This window comes from Lytechinus pictus, chromosome 10, assembly GCF_037042905.1.
Source record: "Lytechinus pictus isolate F3 Inbred chromosome 10, Lp3.0, whole genome shotgun sequence".
Taxonomy (NCBI): domain Eukaryota; kingdom Metazoa; phylum Echinodermata; class Echinoidea; order Temnopleuroida; family Toxopneustidae; genus Lytechinus; species Lytechinus pictus.
The window spans coordinates 11,429,815-11,445,599 of record NC_087254.1 but is presented as its reverse complement, the minus strand read 5'-3'; the positions used below and the strand labels follow the sequence as shown (position 1 = coordinate 11,445,599).

General features: G+C 35.3%; 1 protein-coding gene across 4 annotated transcripts; it reads right to left on the bottom strand.

Annotated features, from left to right (window-relative positions):
- Positions 1-3,914: 3,914 nt before the first annotated feature.
- On the bottom strand, positions 3,915-12,333 carry LOC129274938 (putative nuclease HARBI1). 4 transcript variants are annotated; one of them, XM_064105334.1, is made up of 6 exons: positions 12,241-12,333; positions 8,784-8,861; positions 8,300-8,516; positions 5,994-6,280; positions 5,252-5,406; positions 3,915-4,774 (listed from the first exon to the last, which is right to left on the bottom strand). In XM_064105334.1, exons 2-5 carry the CDS (start codon positions 8,826-8,828, stop codon positions 5,299-5,301), a joined length of 657 nt encoding a protein of 218 aa, XP_063961404.1. In that variant the 5' UTR covers positions 8,829-8,861; positions 12,241-12,333; the 3' UTR covers positions 3,915-4,774; positions 5,252-5,298. The 4 variants fall into 4 exon arrangements, with proteins under 4 accessions (XP_063961404.1, XP_063961401.1, XP_063961403.1 ...); XM_064105331.1 differs by having other exon boundaries at positions 3,915-5,406; XM_064105333.1 differs by lacking the exon at positions 12,241-12,333 and adding an exon at positions 9,756-9,927 and having other exon boundaries at positions 3,915-5,406.
- Positions 12,334-15,785: the final 3,452 nt, after the last annotated feature.

Here is a 15,785-nt window from a genome sequence, read left to right as displayed (position 1 = left end):
ACTGTTCATACGGCACGACTATACAGTAAATATAAAATGTCAGGCGCGGATCCAGAGTTGAAATTTTACGGGGTGCTACAGGATCCAGGGGCGGTATTCTGAGGTCATTTTATCTTTAAAATATTTTTTTTTATCTCTTAAAATGAAATTGGTATTCTGAGATGACATTTTATCTCTCAGATAAAATTTAAAATTTCATCTTGCGTATAAATTTTATCTTGCGTATTTATGATGATACGCAACAGAGCAGTGGCTGCGTAGACATACCCATCGCGTATATGGCCATTGCAACGCGGGTGATGTGTAGTCTGCTGGGCAAACCCTTCGCTCGAGTTAAGGGTACGGTCTGAATGTGCAGCCTACTCATGCCTTGTGTACTGAAGGCTCTCTCGCGAACAGCAAGTTTTGTATGTGCTAGTCTTTGCGTGGAGGCACACTTGTTGATCATAGTTCCAATCAGGGTCTGTGCCTGCAGACTAGGTGATGTGCTTGCGCCCAAGTTACTTTGAAGAAAAAATAAAATAAACTTAAAAGAGGGTAGGGGCTATTTTATCTCCGCGACGTTCATTTCGTCAATATTTCTAGGTGAATTAACTCCAAATGTTGGCATGAAAATTAAGAAAAATGATATATTCGTTGAGAACAACACCTTAAAGTTATTCCTGTACAATCAGGAAGCATTTCATAAGACTTTTCTTGACTAATATTGTCTTTGAAATGATGCTTAAAAAGATGCGATATAGACTTCGAAAAAAGATGAGAGTATTGCCATTTTTGTTAAAAAGAAATCTCTGTAAAGACGCACAAGCGTATAGTGCATGCGTATTGAAGTCAATAAATTGACGCAATCTCACTCCTTCGCCACACCTCCTAGCGGAATGGATTTCCATTGGTTGAGTGATATGAGAGAGCTATAAAATCGCGTTTCTAATTGGATATTGATTAAAAAATAGGTGTGTCTTACAGAGATAAAATGAAGATAAAATTGTTCTCAGAATACCAATTCGGAGAGATTTTAAGGGTATTTTATCTCACTGATTTTAACGGAGATAAAATATTTTATTTTATCTGAGATAAAATGGATCTCAGAATAAAATTTTTTTTGAAAGGGGTGCCAATACCCGTTCGAACTTTGACAAGCAAAAAAAAACAACAAAAAAACAAATAAATTTAAGCTCGTGCAATAATTCGTCCGCCAAAAAAAAGGATGTTTTCACCAATTTATGTGACGTCAATTCCTCTCCCTTTTTTTAATTTTTTTTATTTACAACTTTTAAAAATTCATAACTTTCTTGTTGTTTGTCCAATATTGTTCAAATTACTTTCACCTATCAACTTGTCTGATTTTTCTTTTTCTTATAAAAACAAGTTTTAATTTGGGTTGGATTCCCCTTTAAGTTAAAAAGAGGCATAAAGTTTAAATGCCATCCCAGCTATATAGTGGCATACAGGCTCTGTTTTTTCCGACATATGTTTTTAGATTTTATTTTGATATGTTGATAAGCAATGTTACTATGGTAACAGACGGATAAAATGGGACTTAATTGTCAGATAAAACGCCCCCGGAAAACGACCGACAACTCGACAAGTCCTAAACGCTAGGGCTTGACATCCCATTTTGATGAAATTTTTGTCGTTTACCTCGGTTGATTTTCCCCCCCTTTATTCAACTCAACATTTGTTGGGATGAACTTCCCCTTAAAGGAACAGGGGCGGTATTCTGAGGTCATTTTATCTTTAAAATATTTTATTTTATCTCTTAAAATGAAATTGGTATTCTGAGATGACATTTTATCTCTCAGATAAAATTTAAAATTTCATCTTGCGTATAAATTTTATCTTGCGTATCTACTACCGTGTTTACACTTAATCATCATTTGAATCGGCTCGCGGTTCTGAACCGCGAGCCGATTCAGCATCGGCTTTTTATAGCGTGTAAACGCGAGCAACTTGAATCGGCTCGCGGTTCAGAACCTGCAATTTGCACCACACTGTTAGAAAAATTTCCGTTTTTTAACGGAAAAAGTCCGGCAGCAGAATTTCCGGACTTTTTTTTTTTTTCCGTAAATTTACAGAAAGTGGTAATTTATGGAAAAGTTCTGTAAAATATACAAGATTCCGTAAATTACAATTCTTGAAAATACGGACTTTATTTACGGAAACTTTACAGAAAATTTACATAAATTAACATGATTCCGTATAAATAATTAACGGAAAAAAAAAATTTGTCCGGAAATTTTGCTGCCGGAATTTTTTTTTTTTGTCCGTAATTTTACGGATTCCTTTTCCGTAAAATTACCGTACTTTTACAGATTCCCATGAAAAATACGGATTTTATGTACGGAAATTTTACAGAAAATTTACGTGAATTAACATGATTCCGTATAAATAATTAACGGAAAAAAAAAATTTGTCCGGAAATTTTGCTGCCGGAATTTTTTTTTTTTGTCCGTAATTTTACGGATTCCTTTTCCGTAAAATTACCGTACTTTTACAAATTCCCATGTAAAATATGGATATTATTTACGGAAATTTTACAGAAAATTTACGTGAATTAACATGATTCCGTATAAATAATTAACGGGAAAAAAAAATTTGTCCGGAAATTTTGCTGCCGGAATTTTTTTTTTTTATCCGTAATTTTACGGATTCCTTTTCCGTAAAATTACCGTACTTTTACAAAATTCCCATGTAAATTTACACATTTCCGTAAAAAAACAAGTTTACAGAATTCTTAAATTTTTTACAGATATTTTTTAATCAGTAGATACCTTACAATAGGAACGCTGATTTGCTATTTAAACATGTACTCCCAAACACATGGTAGATTGTATGAATGCATTCACTTAAGGCCTGAACAAACATTGTGTTGCCCTTTTCTGACCTGGACAAATCGGGCCAGCTTTTTTCAATTATTTTTTTCATACTAAGCTTACTATTTCTAGAATAAAACATGGCAACAGTGATTGTGTCTCGCCCACTCATGAAAATAACCAGAAATATCGTGATTTGCGAGGGCACACAACATAATTGTATTGAAACTTCATTGTGAAATGACTGGGATGGAATAACACTTGTCATAAGAGCCTTGCACATAAACTTTAATGTTGACCTGTAAATTCAATTCAATTCAAAATGGTTTATTAAAAATCCTTTCTTTGCGGCAAAAGCCGAATTGCGAAAATTTACATTTCAAACAAAATCATCAATAACAAGGTAAAAAAAACTTATAGTACTACGAACAAATTTCAATATAGACATATGTAACAAAGTATATCATAAATAAATTTAAATTGATACTCACTGATCAATAAAAAAAATTGAAAAATATTCAAAATACATGTAAATATGAGTGGATAGAGGAAATGAATTGGAAAGCAGAAAGGAATAGAAATAGTGGAAGAGAGAAGAGAGGCAGAGAAAGAGAGAGAGAAGAGAAGAAATTGATGGTGGAAGGGAAACAGAGAGAAAAGGGCGAAGAAGCAATTCAATTCAATTCATTTATTTTCTCTTTCAATCTTTTTACATTTACAATGATAGTTCAATATACATATTTACAAAATATAACATTTAAATCATTTTTTTATAATACAATAATACCATGAAATCGAAAGGGAAGGAGACCAACTAAAAAGCAGAGCTTGTAGGGTGAAGGCCCCCTTTTATAAGTAAATTTTATGAATAAAAAATAAGATAAAATTAAGAAATAAACAATATATATAAAATGAATAAAAAATAAACAAATAAAAATAAAAATAAAAATAAATAAATAATAATAAAAATAAATGATTCAGTATACACTGTATACAGAAATCATAAAATGATTAAACATATATACAAAGAGAAATTAATAAACACATTTACATATTAAGTTCTGAATTACATTACTTTGGGAAAAAACGATAATCTAATAATAATATGCTGCAATAATACATATTTTGGCAATTTTTATGACTTCAATTCAAATATTAAGTTTACGACTAGATATCAGTGAATAATTGCTCATATGAAAGAAAAATATTTTGATTAACAAAGTAAAATGAAATGAAATGAAACTTGAGTTCGCCAACATAAAGAGAACTCAACATTAGAATTAGTATGTAATCTGCATTTTATAAAAAACAATCTTTTAATGATATCACATTTTAAGAGTCCAATGAATGATGAGTTCTTTAATTCTCAGCCATTCGTAGTTTGATATTATTATACATGTAACGATAGGGGAAGATATATACAAAAAAAACTACTCCTTGTAATCAATTCTTTTAGAGTTAAAGGTAAATGCTAGTTTTGGTAACGATATCAAAATGAGTTCGTACAGAATCCAATGAAATGACCACCAAAGTGTCTGTTTGTATAAATAAAACATATGTGCCAAAGGATTCTGGAAGAAATTGTGTAATTGCTGAGAAATCAGCAAATAAGCACAGGATTCGGGTAGAGCGTCGGGCCCGACATTCGAAGCAATAATTATACACTGTCCCACGTGCGCTTATCTGTGTTGGGGATCTTCAGCCTGAACATTTTTCAGCGTAGATTTCAAGATTTCACAAAGTTCAGTTTATGTAACTGTACCAGATCTAGATCCTCGATGATTAATGACAATTAAGCCTTGTTTTACAGACTTTCTCATGAAATCAGTGTTTACTGCAACTACTGGAATTTCTCTTTAAGGTGCCGAATCAACGAGGGCAAGGGGCTATTTCTATATCGTGAAGTTCAACATCGCATCTCTACTGTTCCGGCCAAGCTTCTAGTCTGATATTGACAAGTCCTATTTTGAGGTAGAAGGTGATACAGTTTAGACGTGGGGATTTGCATAGACTTCGCAAACGCAAGACAAAGAGTTTGATCCATCTATCTTCAAGAGACATCAGTTCTGACTGGAGTAAAGCATGCTCATATGAAGAATATGCTGCTCCAAAAATGATTCTAAGGGCACGTTTCTGAATACGTTCGATGACTTGTACTTGTTGTTTTGTTAGTGCTCCTGACCATACAGGTACAGCATATTCAACAACTGGTCTCACGAAACTAGTATATACAACTATAAGGTCCTGAAATTACAGACTATGATATTTCAAAGTGCGAAGAACATATAAACGACTATTTGCGCGCTTGACCATATATTCAACATGTGTAGACCATTTCAAATCCGACTGGATTGCTACGATGCAGTGACACATCATGGAGTGAGAGCACCGTCGGGTTTGGTACATTTCTACAAAAACTTTGAACACTTTGACCTTACCATGTGACCTCCGACTGCAGCATAATATGCAGGTCGCCTAAGTACATCTACCATCCAAGTTTGGTTGAAAAGTGACTTACGGTTGCGGAGTTAGGTGTGCTGCCAGGCCATCTGGCAACGATGCTTGTTATTTTCCCAGCCTGATCACAAACAACCTAGCAGAAGACAAAAGAGGAATATCAAATCTTACATTCATAACTGTCTCTATATCGTTCTGGGCACTTAATTTTCAATTTTCTTTGGGACATCCAATGGGAGCACACAACAATTGAGTTTTGCAAGTTTATCACATATTTGGAATGCAATTTTAACATGCATGCACATAAAAATTATTGGTGTGCTTTCCATGTTAGGTTGATTTATCCAACAATCACCCCACCCTTCCACTGCTTCAATTGCTCAGTACTTGCACACACACAAAAAAATATATATATGCTACAGAATTAACTACTCATTTTAAAAATTGCCCAATCAAATACGAATCGAATAATTACTATAAATGAAACTGAAGTGATAGGAAATCCTAGGAAAGAAAATTAATGTCACATTCTTTTTTTTTGCCAAACTTTATACAAAATAGTACATTGTTCTAGTTATAGTAATTTAAGTGGCTTTCACATTTGCTTGTATTAGCAATTGCAATCATTTGATCACAATATATGTTGCACACAATCACAAAGGTTGCAAGCAGTCTCAGCACTAATTGTGAAAAGGGCCTAAGAAAGGGTATAATTAATCTAACCTGAACATTGATCGAGTATCTATTCTTCCTGTTGAGGAAGTATATTGCCTGATCCCCACCAGGGCTCCTGATGTAGACATGTGTCCCATCAATTGCACCTATCACTCCTGGAAATCTGCAGTACTGGAAGAACTGTCGCTGAGTTGCTTCAACTTCTTCTCTTGTCGAAGGAAACTTCATGTATTGCCTTTTCCTTCTTGCTATAGCTTCTGACACATCTTTGATGATTCGACACATTGATGACTGTGATATTGCTGCCTCATCACCATGCATCTTTTGAAATGATCCTGTAAAATCAAACAAACCATATGGTTGATAGGTCATTGTTTCGAGGTAATTTTAAAACATTTCATTACACATACAGATGATACTTCTGATGACAAAAAAAATTAAGCACATATTTCATAAGAATATTCATCTTTTACAAATATCAGACAATTTTCTGCAATTCATTTTAACAAGTGGAAGGCCTCTTGCAGTGTCGCCATCATACGCGATTCGATATAGCAGCAGTACTGACTTCAAAAACAGCTATTGAATAATGTTTATTTTCTGCCCCGTGCTTTTGACTTTTTACCTTGATGTTTTTGCACATCTATTGATAAAAGTTCAAAAAAATTGGTCAGTACCCCCAAAGTGTACCACTATATAACATGGCGCGCAACATACATGGTATTTCCCATACATAGTAGATGTCTATGTGTGATCATTCACATGATTATAATTAAAATAAAAAAACATTTCTAAATATTCATTTGGAACTTATGATAATCATGTGGAAACCAACTCGCATATCTAATGAGCTGTGACCTTTGACCTGCGGACTCCGAATTCGAACTGAGCCTGTATTTTGGTGTCCTATACCTACACACCAAACTTTTTTTATCCATTACATATTTTTTTACTTATTGCGCGGAAACCAAGTGGGGGGCGGACGGACAGGGGCAATGCATGACCATCCAGGCGCCATTTTGTAAATTTCTAGTCCATTTGCATACTATTCCTAATCCCATCCTTACTCTCTTATCCTGCATGCTACACACTTCTAACAAATTGCTGTAGATTGTTTAAGAGTTGCTCTTCATATGAAAATATGACTTGCCCTTGAAAATGCCGTCTTCATGCCCTAAATTCAAATCCGAAATAGTCTACATTAAAAAAAATTCATATTTATTGAAATGTAAAGTAGGAAAATCATAAAATGGCCGTAACTTCCTTGTTTTTATTTATTTTGGTCTGATTTGGGAACATGCTTCCTTATTCATCTGTTTTTACGCATCAGTGACCATTACCTTTAGAAATAGCGCCCTCTATTGCAAAGTGGAATAATAGTAAAATGGCCATCACTTACTTGTTTTCATTTATTTCAGTTTCATATTTTCAGGGTTGACTTATGATAGTCCAAATTCAATTGTTTTTTTTTTTCATTTTACACATCAATTACCATTATCTTAAAAAATAGCGCCCTCTATTGCAAACTAAAGAAATATTATAATGGCCATGACGATAAGTTCCTAGTTTTCATTTATTTCGGTCTCATATTTTCAGGGTATGCTTATGGCATCATCCCTCATAATCCATGTTTTTTTACGCACATCAGTGACCATTACCTTTAAGAAATAGCGCTCTCTATTAAAAAGTTGGAAAACAGTAAAATGGCCATCACTTCCTTGTTTCCATTTATCTTGGTATCACTTTTTTAGGGTTTGCTAATGGCATCATCCCTCATATGCAAAATGTTTTTTTTACGCATCAGTGACCATTGCCTATAAAAATAGCGCCCTCTTAATATTTTGAAAATGTATATCCTCAGGAGTTTTCTCTTTATCTCCTTCTGTTTCTTGCCCTCCATAAAATCACAGGCGTCAATGCATGCACATTGTTCTGATACGATTGCAGCTCTAGTTTTTTGTGTGTATGTTCATCTCGAGTTGTTATCTATGTGCCAAATTTCATAGCTTTTCATCGCAACACAGCCAAGTTTCGGGGGGGGGGGGTGGGGGTGATCTGCCAATTTAGAGTTAATGACGAATTTATAACTCTAACCTGACATAACAGTTCTAACAGCAGAAACAGCAGAGCTTCACTCCTGCTGTGGTAGTTTTGGAATTTTTAAGCATGCAATTCATAGGTACTTGACTGTTTGCTTAAATGATACTCTTACTTATGTGATCCCTCTCTGATTTCTAGATATTGTCATCATCATCAACTTTGTCTGGAGTCCTAAAATTAATAGAAACAACCTCAGTCAAATAGATTTAACAGTGCCCAGAAACATTCAATAATCATTTAATTCAATTACTCACCCACTGCATGAAAACGGAGAGCCGTCAACACCTGCAAATAAACGGGAAGTGGATCATTCCTCTGTGTGTCCCTCTTCAATTCGGCTTCCAGCATGTTGATGATGTAAATGACGGTTTCTTTTGACAGTCGATACCGATCTCGAAATGGCCCATCCTCATACGATTCCGATGGATTTCTAGCATCCCGTAGCCCACGACGTGGTCTTGGCAAAGGTAGCTGTACATGTATGCAGAAGAGTTGAATATTATTTTTAATTCTTTTATTTTGTGATCTTTATAAACGTTCCAAACAGTGAACATGTGCATGTAGATTTGATTACACATCTACCAACATAATAACTGCAATCTTAATTGTCTTCCCAAGATTAACAAAAATTACATTCAAAATGTTATTTCAAGTTTTCATTTTTGTTATCTCATCAAATCATTTCAATAATACTTTTAAACAAATTAAAACAATGTAAACCAAATTTATCAATCATACCTCTCTTAGCAATTCAAGGTTGTGAAGGTGATGGAGATAATCCATGGGTATAGGTAGATGTCAACCGACGACGTAATTCTGTGAAACAATTGTCAAATAACAACACAAACATTATTTTTTAATAAATACCGGTAGGCAAATAATTGGAAACATATACATATAAAAATAATTCATTGGTTTATCACTTTATACAGATCTCATAGTGAATGATAAATAAAACAAAAACATTGTAATCATTTGTGCGAGATGCCTTTAAAAATTAAAGTTTTTTTTTTTTGGGGGGGCGCTATATTTTCTCTATTTGCAAGTGATATGAAAAAGATTTTAGAACGAAATTTAAGTAATCAACTCTTTAATATTTCAGCCTCTAAAAATTGGCCTGTGCCGAAAGCAAAAGAAAGGTATATTTTTAAATGCAATTTAGGCAAATTGAAAAAAAAAAGCATTTCTTTCTCCTGTTTAAATGCACCAAATAGTACAAAATTATATGGGGTCTTCGGAAATTTTATTTTATCTATGAGAAGCAAGTTTCCATAGAAGAATAATTACAGCTGAGAACAAATTTTGCTTTCTACTATATGGTCAACATATAGTCAATAGACCAGCATGTTTCCACTTATATTGCACTTTCATTTGACCGGCATGTTTCCATTTTCATTACAGTGGACATTGTATAATAATTTAATGAAACACAAGTGAAGACTCTCTTTATTTGATATGTAATGGGAGAAATAGACTGAGGACAAAATAAAAGACCTGTTCTAAAACAAACAATTTAATCAAATAATTGGAATGTAGCAATCATCATTATAAAAATTTAAGCTTGAAAAGAGAATCATTTAATTATAGATAAACCCACAGAGCTGTAAGAAACTTCAACCCGGGCTTCAACCCTTCACAATCACATGCACACTGTCACTAAACCCATGCCCACACCTCCAGAGGACACATGTACAGCACGCTTCGCATTACCTAAAGCGATGTTCGTGCAGGCTCCACTCCACTTCACTACCGCTACACTGTACGCTCCAACAAGGTCGTCTACATCGCTTGAGCTGAGGTAGCTTCGCATCACACATACACACATGGAACACACTGTCTTAACTGAATTATCAGTGAATGGCTGAGAATGGAAACCCGTCGGTCGCTAGCCAGCACTAAGTCATTATTAGATCTACCTCGAGCGAAGTTCGTGCAGGCTCCACTCCACTTCACTACCGCTAGTGACAAAGGTGGGATGGAAATGTTATTTATTGTAAAAATTAAAGAAAAAAATAAAACGAGGAAATTTTTTTTTCCCCATACTCGTAGAATATTTTTGGTATTTTCTGAACCATCCAATAATAATATAAATATTTATGCTGTTTGACCTGCGACCGATCGCATGCGATGTTTTTAAATCGGCCATGAATAGTGACGTGTGAGGAAATAGATACTGGCTCAAAATCAACAATTTAGAGGATAACCAGAGGATGGACACGGAGTGAAATACGGGTGAAGAGTAAGAAATTAAGCTATTTTTCTTTCTCTTTATATTTTTTGTTACGATTTTTACAATAAATAACATTTCCATCGGCCACCCCACCTTTGTCACTCGGAATATCTGATCGAGTTCACCGTCCCGAAGTTTGGGTAGGTGGAGTGTAGTGTAGCGGTAGTGAAGTGGAGTGGAGCCTGCGCGAACTTCGCTTGAGGTATTACTAGATCTAACTAACTGTAGTTGACATTGGGTGATTTCAAGTTCGGTGTTGGTGTTGAGAGCGTAAAAAGGCCGCTGAACCGAGCTCCAACACCGAGCTGGGACTGGGTTCAGAGGAATGATACCAATTGCGTTATCGATAGCACATGACGTCACGCCTCTGCGCTGCGCTGCTAAATCATCTCAACTTCACGCGAGAAGTCTCGACGACGAAAATGAAATCGGAAAGAAATGCATTAAATTCTCATCGTACAGAATACATGTACCAATGTTTTAATTAATTCAAGAATTCAAAAGAGTGAACATTATTCTTTATCAAAATATATACAGCTCAAATGATTTGTTCTACTATACTATACTACTACTAGCTCATCTTAACTGTAAAAGCTAATTTTACGGGGATGTTTCATCGTGTTTGCCGCCTGTTCACGAGCTTGAGATTGCCAACACCAACACCGAACTTGAAACCATGATTTTCCCAATCCCTGGGGGTTGGTGTTGGTGAATGGGGAAATTGCACGTAGATCGTCAACACCAGCCGCAGTGCTGGGTTCAGCAGACGACATTCAACACGAACTGCCGGAAATACGTCATAATCATATTTTCCGAGGTCAATCCCAATTAACACCAGCCTGATTTCAAGTACGGTGTTGTGGCTGGTGTTGTCACAACACCAACACCAGATTTCAACACCGTACTTGAGTCGAAATCACCCCCCGGGGGGGCCAGTTCCATTCACGAGTGGATACCATGCGCGACCATGGGGTCTCGAAAAGCACCCTAAACACGTAGTTTCCATATTCTGAAAATGCACCCCTTAACAAGTATTGGCGTGTGAAACCCTACCCTTAACAAGTATTGGAAACAAAACGATACTCTTGGCAAATATTCCCTGAAATGAACCCCTAAACAAGTACAGGAATGTTTTATTTTTACGGGTCCATCGGTCGTCGGCTTTACCTAATTTGGTTTAGTACGACCCCATCTTCTACACCTCGCGCAAATTGGACTCTAAACACGAAGTGTTGGGGCAAAAAGGACATCCTTTATAAAACATTTTAATTTTGTTTCATCATCCCCGCAAATTCGACCCTAAACACGTAATTGTCCTAGCGAAATAGATACCCTTTTTTCATTATTTTTGTGTTTTTGACACCCTTATCACGTTACGTACGTAACGTGCCCTATCGTGAAAAAGACATCCTTTTTACGTGTTTTTTTGGTCGCGCATGGTATCCACTCGTCAATGTAAGTGGCCCCCCCGGGAATCACCCATTCAATGCCATTGTCATTGACATTGATTTGATTTAGAATTAGATCTAGGCTACTGGCTAGGCCCTAATCTAATCTAGGCCTACCCCAAGTTTAAATAAGTTTAATTGCACAAATTTAATATTTTGAGGTTTATATTTTCATCTTGACATTTACAAATGAAGATACAAATGAATATATAAATGGCATCATAATATAAAATATCCTTGTGAAGCTCATAAAACAAGCTTGGCCCACGGCTTCGCACCTTCGATTCAATTCGTTCAACCACAGTGTCAAAATAGCCAACACTCAAATGCACCAATGGGACTGTAGCAGCGCGTACGCGACGATACATTGCATCGTCTGGACTCGTCAATGCCAAAACCTTGTTCGTAATCATGAAAACCAACACTATTAATTTCATATAACTGCATAAAACGTATCAATATATTCCAGAGAGGCACAGCAGAAATTTCTTTTACGAATTCAAAGCAAAATACTTACGAATTTCTGATCAAGAAGATCACTTGACACATCCAAGACCGCAAGGAAAATTCTCTTTGCTTCGCGGGCTTTTCACAAACTTCTCAAGTGCGCATGCTCGAAAAAGAAAACTTATCATTAACTTGATTTTTCTGTAAATTTTACAAAGTTTCCGTAGAAATTGCACTTTCCACATATTAGGGCATATTACGAATTAATCTGTTAAATCGTGTCTGTAAACTTACATCTACTTTACAGTAAATTTACAAAGATGTATCGTAAACGTCTCGATCCTTACGTCAGTAAATTTACCATTATAACCTGATTTTTCTGTAAATTTTACAAATTTTCTGAAGAAATTGCACTTTACACATATTACAAATTAATCTGTTAAATCTTGTCCATAAACTTACATCTACTTTACAGTAAATTTACAAGATGTATCGTAAACCACCAAACGTCTCCTTTCAAGAATGATCTTCACTACAATTACGGACAACGTCAGAAAATGTATCATTAACCTGATTTTTCTGTAAATTTTACAAAATTTTCCGTAGAAAATGCACTTTACACATGTTACAAATTAATATGTCTCCTTTCAATAATGATCTTCACTACAATTACGGACAATGTCAGTAAATTTATCATTAACCTGATTTTTCTGTAAATTCTACAAAGTTTCCGTAGAAATTGCCATTTCTGTTAAATCTTGTCCGTAAATTTACAGCTACCTTTCTAGTAAATTTACAAAGATTTGTACCGTAAACCACTAAACGTCTCATTTCTGAGATTAATTTTTGATATATATATATGTAAAGTGGAATTTCTACGGAAAATTTGTAAACTTTACAGGAAAATCAGGTTATATAAATTTTCTGACGTTGTCCGTAAACTTACATCTACTTTACAGTAAATTTACAAGATCGATGTACCGTAAACGTCTCCTTTCAATAATGATCTTCTGTACAATTACGGATCAAAACGTTTGTAAAATTGATCATTTACCTGATTTTTATGTAATTTTTACAAAATTTCCGTAGTTTGAATAGTACAAATTAATCTGTTAAATCTTGTCCGTAAACTTACAGCTACTTTCTAGTAAATTTACAAAGATTTGTACCGTAAACCACCAAACGTCTCCTTTCAAGAATGATCTTCACTACAATTACGGACAACGTCAGAAAATGTATCATTAACCTGATTTTTCTGTAAATTTTACAAAATTTTCCGTAGAAAATGCACTTTACACATGTTACAAATTAATATGTTAAATCTTATCCGTAAACTTACATCTACTGACAGTAAATTTACAAGATGTATCGTAAACGCCTCCTTTCAATAATGATCTTCTGTACAATTACAGAAAACGTCCGTAAAATTGATAATTTACCTAATTATTATGTAATTTTTACGGGTTTTCTGTAGAAATCCGTAAATTTACAATTTTTTTCCGTATTTTATCGTTTACGGACGATTTCTGTTAAAATTTGTCCGTAAAATTACGGCAATTTTTAACAGTGCACCAAAGTAGTAGGTTCTGAACCGCGAGCCGATGCAGAATCGGCTTTTTTACTACGTGTAAACAGAAAGCCGATTCTGCACCGGCAATTTGTGCGCATTTCAATTATTTTACCATTGTGACGTAATTGTAAGCGCACTGATCCAGCGTTGTCTTTATTATGACGTATATTGTTGGTATGCGTATCATTTCAGGTTTTTGCATCGGCTCGCGGTTCTGAACCGCGAGCTGTAACAACGTGTAAACGCAATCCAAATGCCGATTCTGCATCGGCATTTGGTTCAGAACCAAATGCCGATTAAGTGTAAACACGGTATACGATGATACGCTACAGAACAGTGGCTGCGTAGACATACCCAATGCGTATCTGGACATAGCAACGCGGATGATGTGCTTGCGCCCAAGTTACTTTCCCAGGACCAAAATCCAGTTGAAACCAATTAGAGCAAAACCAATTGAAACCAGTTGGCCAACTGGTTTCAATAGGGAAATTGGAACAACTGGAACCAATTGGAAACCAGTTGCCAACTGGTTCCAGTTAAAACCAATTGGGCAACTGGAACCAGTTGGCAACTGGTTTCAATTGGTTCCAGTTGTTCCAATTTCCCTATTAAAACCAGTTGAATCCAATTGGAGGTAACTGGTTTCAATTGGTTCCAGTTGAAACCAATTGGAGGCAACTGGTTTCAATTGGAACCAGTTGAAACTAATTGGTTTCCAACTGGATCCAATTGGAACTTCCAGTTGGAATGACTTAATTAGTTACAAATTAATTAGATTTTGCACTAACTATTGCTCATGCCAACAGGAAGCAGTGCTATATGTCTATAATATCATTGTAAAGTGCATTGATAAAGTAGACTTTTATAAGATATATATTTACATGAAAGATCTTCAAATATATGTATTTGTATTTGACGTAATTTGGTAACAGTTAGTGGTGTACTAATTATCTTATAATCTGTTTTAATTATAATCTATAACATTTATGAACATGGTTTTCACTGCTAAGCATTCTAAACACTTATCTGAAACAAGTATGGTACTTGAAATAGAAAAGAATTAAATAGATACATTTTAAATGATGATGAATCACATAAAACATTAATCTGTGCACACTGGCAGATAATATGCAAATTAACTGGTTTCAATTGGAACCAGTTGGGTAACTAGAAAATTTCCAATTGGAAACCAGTTGGAAGTCATTTCCAGTTACCTATAACTGGATCCAGTTAGGATTTCCAGTTACCCAACTGGTTCCAGTTAGGATTTCCAGTTACCCAACTGGTTCCAGTTAGGATTTCCAGATACTCAACTGGTTCCAGTTAGAAATCATTTCCAGTTGGAAGTCATTTCCAGTTACCCAACTGGTTCCAATTAGGATTTCCAGTTACCCAACTGGTTCCAGTTAGGATTTCCAGTTACTCAACTGGTTCCAGTTAAAAATCATTTCCAGTTGGAAGTCATTTCCAGTTACCCAACTGGTTCCAATTAGGATTTCCAGTTACCCAACTGGTTCCAGTTAGGATTTCCAGTTACTCAACTGGTTCCAGTTAGAAATCATTTCCAGTTGGAAGTCATTTCCAGTTACCCAACTGGTTCCAGTTAGGATTTCCAGTTACCCAACTGGTTCCAGTTAGAAATCATTTCCAGTTGGAAGTCATGTCCAGTTACCCAACTGGTTCCAGTTAGAAATCATTTCCAGTTGGAAGTCATTTCCAGTTACCCAACTGGTTCCAGTTAGGATTTCCAGTTGCCCAACGGGTTCCAGTTAGGATTTCCAGTTGCCCAACTGGTTTCAATTGGTTTCAACTGGAAATTGTTATATTCCAGTTAAAACCAATTGAAACCAGTTGAAACCAATTGAAACCAATTGAAACCAGTTGGAAATCCAACTGGTTTCAATTGGATTTTGGTCCTGGGTTGAAGAAAAAAATAAAATAAACTTAAAAGAGGGTAGGGGCTATTTTATCTCCGCGACGTTGATTTCGTCAACATTTCTAGGTGAATGAACTCTAAATGTTGACAAGAAAATGAAGAAAAATTA